Source organism: Talpa europaea, assembly GCF_964194135.1.
Source record: "Talpa europaea genome assembly, chromosome: 7".
Lineage (NCBI taxonomy): Eukaryota > Metazoa > Chordata > Mammalia > Eulipotyphla > Talpidae > Talpa > Talpa europaea.
In genome coordinates this window covers 55,578,423-55,586,347 of record NC_140074.1, presented here as the reverse complement: position 1 = coordinate 55,586,347, position 7,925 = coordinate 55,578,423, and the positions used below count along the sequence as shown (strand labels likewise).

General features: G+C 44.1%; 1 protein-coding gene across 1 annotated transcript; it reads left to right on the top strand.

Moving 5' to 3' along the window:
• Positions 1–1,941: 1,941 nt before the first annotated feature.
• Positions 1,942–5,421, top strand: LOC311174322 (large ribosomal subunit protein mL50-like; the record flags this gene model as incomplete). The annotated part of the gene is made up of 2 exons (XM_084238596.1): positions 1,942–2,033; positions 5,028–5,421. 2 exons carry the CDS (start codon positions 1,942–1,944, stop codon positions 5,419–5,421), a joined length of 486 nt encoding a protein of 161 aa, XP_084094722.1.
• Positions 5,422–7,925: the final 2,504 nt, after the last annotated feature.

Sequence of the window (7,925 nt, the reverse complement as noted above, 5' to 3'; positions counted from 1 at the left end):
AAAACTTCGGAGCTTCAAAGGAGATGGATTTTGTTTAAAGTAAAACGAACGCTTTGGGAACAGCACTGAAAAGCTGGGAGATCAGTAACTCCTCCCTTCCCAGTCTTAAGACAAAGGATAGGAAGGAAGAGGATGTGGGAGAATAAGCAGTGCCTGCCAGAGAAGTGTCCTTGGGAAAGTGCCAGGTTTCAGTGAAGGCCAGGAGGGGTAAGGAACATTATGTGAAGAGGAACAGGGGCTCCAGAAGGCAGAGTGAAAAGGGTGGGAGTAAAGTAGTGGGAAGATGAGCCAGGAGGGAAAGTACAAAGCAATATGGGAATGAGATTATGAAGATAAGAGGCAAGAAAAGCTTGTATTTTGGTCACTACCAAGACTCTAGGGATAACGGTATGGAAACAATTAATGGCTAAAGGGTTGAAATGGAAATTTGGAACAAAGCACCTTTGGCACTGGTACTGGTCCAAGTGTTCTCACAGACTGATTTCTAACAGGCTCTTAGATATTTTAATCAGAGAAACAGCAGATTCTTACCCAGTGAGACCAGGTTTCCATAATTCTCCATCATGACATCTTTATACAGGCTTCTCTGAGTTGGATCCAGATAATCCCACTCCTCCTGGGTAAAAAACACAGCCACATCCTCAAATGTCAGCAACCCCTGAAATAGTATGATTTCTGTGGTCAGTTCTTGTTGTCTCAAGGACAATTCTACCACTGAGAGTAGCAGAAACAACCACTTATCTGGGTCCCAGAGGCCAGGAGGAACATGATAACTAAGAGTTCCAAATGGGGCCCAATTCTGGGAGCCGACTGTAACAGACTGGCACCTCAAAGAAGAGGAAAACAGAGCCGGAGCTGAATCTTAGGGCAAGGTTGTTATGGTTTAATAGTCATGGACTAATATTTTAATTTTAGAAAGGTGCCCCCAAGGCCTCTCCCCAAGCTTCCTTCATCTCACTGTCAGCCTCCAACTCTCCATTTGCAATGGCTTGTGACCCAGGTCAGTTCCACGAAGTTTTCTAAACATCTACCTTGGGTCCAGGCATCCTAACACTCGACACAGGGGAGAGTGAAAAATGGTGCCTCACTTGGAAAAACTAAAAAATGAAAGCGACAGTTCAGAGCATATTTTCTTTCGCTGATTTATTAAGTCACTCTTGGGGGGCGGGAGGGGGGAAGGAAGCAGCGAACGGTTTCGTCTCCACCCACAGCCCATAGGAGGGGGTATTTCCTTGCACCGCGCTGGCCCTAAAGACCCCGGTGCAGGAGGTGGGGCGCCGCTGGCGCGGCCTAGTTGGGGTAGAGGCGAGAGAACCGGATGCCCCGGGGGGGTGACTTACCTTTGGCTCCGGCGTGGGGCTCGGGGAAGCCATCTCCCAGCTTCAAAATCAGGGCAGGAACACCGGGGAGCGCACGGAGAGCAGCTTCTGGCGAGGCCTACCGGCCGCTGGAAATTAGGCCCGACGAAGGCGAGGCCTCCAGGCTGGATCTGGCTAGGTCCTGCCTCGGTCCCTAAGCGGTCACGACCCCAGCAGCATATCAGACTCTCCCCTTGGCCGCCCCACAACTCGAACCCTCGCTCCTGCCTGACTGCGCAGCCATCCAGGCCTCGCTACAGCCCCTTCCCGGTTACCAATTTCTCCTCCTTTCAGCCAAGTACAGCTATGACCGCCCGCCCCCGGACCAGAAGGCGTCACCCGGAACCTTCCCGGGACGCCCCCCGACTACAACTCCCGTCATGCTCCGAGGCAAAGCGCCGGTCCGGCCTCCGCTGGCAAAGACTACTGGACTACATTTCCCGGCGTGCAAAGGGCGAGGGCGCCTCTGGTGCGTCCGAACAGGAAAACGCGAACGCCTGCCTCTAAACTTGTACTCGATTGGCTGGCCTGGCGAGTCACTGCCGGCTGTGGGCGGGGCTCTGGTCTGGAACTCTCCTTGGAGATGGCGGCGCTCTCAGTGATCGGAGTTACCAGAAGATGTTTCACGTGCGCTTTCTTAAGGGCTCCACGCAGAGGAATTTGGTCTCGATTCAGGTAAAGCGGATGGTTGGACGGAGGGTCACGTTCACGGAAAGTGAAAGGAGCTGAGGAGGATGAAGGGACGAGTTCAGACGTGTCATGCTCTTGAGACGGGGCCCTGGGCCTGGCCTCACCTGGCGAGGGACGGGCAGGTGCGGTGGGTTTCTGAGTTCCGCAGCCGCGCCCCGCGCCTGGTGGGCCCGCGAGTCTTCTCCTGGCCGCTGTTTGTTCATCTGGCAAGGCAAGATGTCATTGTCACCTTTCCTGTCTCTTTCATTAATTTTCTAAAATGCAAACAGCGCTGATCATGCGTTTCAGGCATCGAGGGCTCTGTGTCACGCAACAAATGGCTCGTCCGGATCGAACAATTTAAGGCACGAACGTGCAGCTGCTCTATTAATTTATTTGCGGGCTTATATTTCTTAATTAGCAAGAATCAGTGATGAAGTCCAGCCTTCTCATTTTGTCCGTTTGTTCATTCATTGGTTCAATCAATAGATGGTTATTAAAAGTCTGCTCTGACCCCGCGTTTCTCTAAGAGAATAGAGCTGACATGAGGAAACTGAGGCCACACTGATAGAAAGTATTTTGCTAAAAGTGACAAAACAAATGAATGGCAGAGATGGATCTAGAACCCAGGTCTCTTGGTTCCACTTGCTTAAAAGGTAAGTCTGTTTGACTCTGTTAGGGCATCAACATTTTGACAATCTCAGGGATTGTTATCTGCCTTCTCAGATTTTTTTTTTTAAAGATTTATTCATTTATGCATACAAGAGCTGAGGTACAGGCCAGAGATGGGGGGCGGGGTGAGAGGATTAATCAGAGACAGAGCTGGGAACAGAACAGGCAGAATAAAATATACTACTGAGGGAGGCAGTGGGCCAGACAGGAGAGGTCTGCTGGCCATGTGGGTTTCTCTCTCTCTTGCTGGGGACCAAACTCATGCTGCTGAGGCTGCTGATAGCTTCATAGTGCCGTGCTTAGCCACTTGGGCCACCAGGGAGGCCCTGCCTTCTTAGATTTTAAAAGAAAAATTCCTTCAGCCCAGAAGGATTTTTTTTTTCTCATCAGCTCACATGTTTATTATCTTCCTCTCTTTTTTGATTAGTATTTGTTATTATCTCTGATTGTTTTCAAGTTTGTTTCATTCACTAATCCAGTAAATATTTATAGTATCTACATGTCCCTTGTCTAGGTGTTAGGGATACAACTGTTTTATTAAAATATGCAAAATCTTTGTCCTCATAGAGTATATGCTTTGGCGGAGGAAAAAATGAACAAATGTAAAATATAATTTCGGAAAGTGGCAAATTTTGAAGACAACTAGAGCAATTGAAGGGATTCCTGAGATGGCAGGAATGGATTACATTTCATTCTGGTGAGATGTGAGAAGTTTGAGGAGAAAATGGAAGATGAGGAAGCAGACACTAGACACTTTTTGAAAAATTTTGTTGTAAAGTTAGCTGAAGGCGAATCTGGAATATTAGAGGAATTTTTTTCTTAAAAATGGGAGATAATACAGCATATTGTGTGCTCTGAGAATACTCAAGTAATCTCTAATAGATAGGGAGAAATTGATAAGAATTGATTTAGAAAACAGAATTAATTGCTGGAAGAGACTTTGAGTAGGCAATGAGGATAGCATTACAAACCATATGTTGGCCAGACATCATTCATTTCTAGTACCTCTAATTCCTGTAGGGGTGATTGACCCCAATCAGATGCTAACTTCTTGGAAAATAGGAGTCAATTCATGAACAAATCTTTCATTAAGCACTGAAATAGTGAGTCAGGCAGATTCTCTCACATCTGCAAATTGCTGTTAATCGAGCAGTTTTCAAAGAACCCCAAAGTCAATAAAACGTGTCTTTGGGGCCTCCCCGGTGGTGCAGCGGTTGAGCGCTGGGTTGCGAAGCTGTCCGCGGCCTCTGCAGCGCCGGTTCGATCCCCGTCTGCTCCCTGGCCACCGGAGGAGGGTCCCAAATGGCGCGCAGACCTCTCCTGCCGCCTGCTGCTCCCCTCAGCAGTGTGCTTCGGTCCTTCTGCCTGCTCTGCAAACCCGCTCTGGCTCTGGTGAATTCTCTCACCCTCCCGCGCTTCTGACTGTACCCAGTGCTTGTATAAATAAATAAATAAATCTTAAAAAAAAAAAAACAAAAACCGTGTCTTTGTATTCAGGAGTTTATAATCTGGTACAGTGGTTTTTAACCAGGGGCAATTTTGTCCACCAGGAGACATTTGAATGTCTTGATTGTCATGCCTGAAGAACAAGAATGCTACTGACATTTCGTGGGTACGGGTCAGAGGTGTTGTTAAGCGTCTTACAATGAACAGGACAGCTTCACAGCAAGGAATTATCTGGTCCAAAATGTCAGTAATGTTTGGGCTGAGAAACCTTCCTCTAATAAGATAAGTAGTTTGTATATAAAGTTAGAAGTCAGGTAGGCTGCAGTGTGCTCTGAGAGCAATAAAAGTGCAATAGGACATCAGAGGATCTTACAGCTATATTGATTGGGGAAATTAAGTAAAGTTTCGCGCAAGACAATGTTTTTGTTCCAGAACTTAAAGGATAACTAAGATTTATATGGGTGGAGATGACAAATGGGCATTTCATACAGGTTATAACTTGTCAGGAAAATGGTTGAAACAGGGTGCAGTTTAGGCAGTACATGGAGTATGTACAGATTAGTGGTAGATTAGAGATGTGCATTGAGTTTGGATCTTTTGGAGGACTGGGAATCCCGGACAGAAAGATTTGCCTTCTTTACTCATTCTTGGGCATTCTTAGAATATTAAAATCTGTAATTAGCTTTTGTTTTGTCTGTGCCAGCTCAGTTGAAATGTAAATATTCTAAGAGCAGAGACCTATCTTCTCTCCACAATGCCACACTTAATTTGTAGGTATGCAAATTATTTGTTGATTTTGGTGAGTCTGGTGTTTCAGTTTGTCAGTTTTATTAATTCTTTGAACCAAAGATTTATTTATATATTTGTTTTTGGTCATTCCAGAAAAGAGGAAAAGCCAGTGGTGACTGAGGTAGTAGAAGTTGAAGAGGTGAAGAAAGAACCTAGCCTGGTGTGTCCACCCTTACGAAGCCGAACATACATCCCACCTGAAGATCTCCAGAGTCGTTTGGAATCACATGTCAAGGAAATTTTTGGTTCATCTGTTTCTGGTACTTGGCAGGATGTCTCTCTGGAAGATGTTCACCTGAAGTTCAATTTCTTGGCATGTTTAGCTAATGACTTGGGCCATGCAGTGCCTAACTCCAGGCTTCACCAGATGTGCAGGGTCAGCGATGTTCTTGATTTCTATAGTGTACCTGTTCAGGATAGATCAAAATTTGATGAATTTATTTCTAGTAATCTGCCTCCCAATTTAAAAATCACCTGGGGTTACTGAGCAGTTAAGAAGAGCTTATTAAAATCATTTCCCCCCTTTGGGCAAGGGAACTGCTTCTCAGACTTTTCGATGCTTTACCATGTGATGTGCTATTAGAACTCTTCTTTATAAACCTGCTTTTTCTGTGGAAGAATGTATTTCCCTTTTTTCCCCCCTCATACCATGAATTAATAACAGGATTTTTTTTTTCACATTTGCTGAAACTCACTTTTTTAATGGAATCAGGTCATTAATAATGTATGGATTTTTTCCTCCAGAGGACACTGTGATTAACTTGGATTTAAGATGGGAGGCCATTACAAGCTCAGGTGTGGTCTTTACTATTCAGAACCAGAAAATAGTAGTTTCAAGAAAGTTTGGATCCTCTTAAGAACTCTTAAATAGGGGATATTATTATATAAGTACATGTGCAAATAAAGAAACTTAGATATTCATAAACATCTAAGTCAGAATACTTTAGAAAGTTGTTTCACTGTTTGCTTTACTGCACAAGAGAAATAGAAAATTATAGCATTCATTCTGGATTGATCTCTTTTGGAATTAAAGTAGGTTTCTTAAAGTGTGTTGTGTGAGTTTGATTTTTTTAAACTCAAATAGTTATTAGATGGTTCTGAATGACAAAATTAGTGATTAAGGTAGGAATAATTTTTGTTCATCTTTAGATATGGCTGGGGAATAATAGTAGGGCAAAGAATTTCTTCCACTGTTTTAGCTTAACTCAGCTGATGACTGGAAGAAAAATGATAGAAGGGTTTTGAACAAAGGAAATTACATTTATTCTCTGTCTCAAGGTAACTCCATTGAAAAGGGTAAAAATCAGTTTGATATATAAATTCTGGCATGTTTATAAGAAAAAGTACAGTAGTAACATGCCCTGTAAATGTCACAGCAGACAGATTTTGAGTATCTTCTACATTTAAGAACTTCAGAAGTGTTGGCATGTCTGGAACCTGTCATTAGAGCTGTTAAATCCTTTCTTTTGTGTGAGAAGGGTTCACCATGGAAGCATGAATTTTATATAGAATTTGACTCTCATTTCCCACACAACTTTTACTTGTGATGTGGAGACAGAAAATGTGCAAAGGGCAAGATGGAAGTAGGGGAATGGTAAAAGCAATGTAGAAAAAGCAATGTAGAAAAACACTAGGTTACAACTGGAGAAGCAACTTTAAAAACCAAGCTTCTTGTGTCATAAATGCAAAAGAAATCCCTTTGTAGACTGGAGCAGTATTTCTCAGTGTACTTGGGGGTCTTTTTAAAATGCAAATTCTGTTCAATAGGTCAGAAGTGGGTCCTGAGCGACTACATTTTTTGCTTCAATTTTTATTGATTTGCCACATTTGCATAGCTATAATTTTGGGAGTACAACTTTTCACCTCCATAGGTGCACATGCCTCACCCTCCACCAAACCTTTGTTCTATACCCACTCCGCCCATCCTCTGCTATTCAGTATGTATTTTCACAGAGTCTAAGAATTAATTTTCTTTGGTCATTTATATTCTGCAAATGAGTGAAACCATTTAGTAACTCTGATTTCATTTAGCATAATCACCTCAAGAATGATCTATTTTGTCCTAGAAAAGACACTATTTCTTGGTTTGTTTGTTTGTTTTTTTTTTTTTTAATTTTCTAGAGGCATGTCTTATTTATTTTTTCTTATTTGTTTGTTTGTTTGGTTTATACTTGCACTGGGCACAGTCAGAAGCCCGGGAGGGTGAGAGAATTCACCAGAGCCAGAGCGGGGAGCAGAGCAGGCAGAAGGACCTAAGCACACTGCTGAGGGGAGCAGCGGGCGGCAGGAGAGGTCCGCACACCATGTGGGACCCTCCTCCGGTGGCCGGGGAGCAGCCGGAGATCAAACCGGCGCCGCAGAGGCCGCGGGCAGCCTCGCAACCCAGCGCTCAACCGCTGTGCCACACCGGGGAGGCCCCTGTTTGTTTTTTTTTAAAGATTTATTTATTTATACAAGCACTGGGTATAGTCAGAAGCATGGGAGGATGAGAGAATTCATTAGAGCCAGAGCGGGAAACAGAACAGGCAGAGTGATGAAATACACTGCTGAGGGGAGCAGTGGGCATGGCAGGAGAGGTCTGTCGGCCATGTGGGACCCTCACCGGTGGCTGGGGATCGAACAGGCACTGCAGAGACTGCGGGCAGCTTCGCAGCCCAGTGATCAACCCCTGCCCCACCAGGGGATGCCCACTATTTCATGTTTTTTAATAGCTGATAGAAATTATTGAGTATATGCCACAATTTAGTCATTCAGTCGTCTGTCGATGGGCATTTGTGTTGGTTCCATGTCTTGACTATCGTGAATAATGCTGCTGTGAACATAGGGGTGTGAATGTCTTTTATTATTAATGTTTTATATTTGGGGAAATACCTAGAAGTGGTATTACTGGACTATATGGTATTTACATTTTTAATTCTTTGAGCAATCTCCATCCTGTTTCCTATAGAGAATGTTCCAAATTACATTCCCACCAGCAGTGGAGGAGTATTC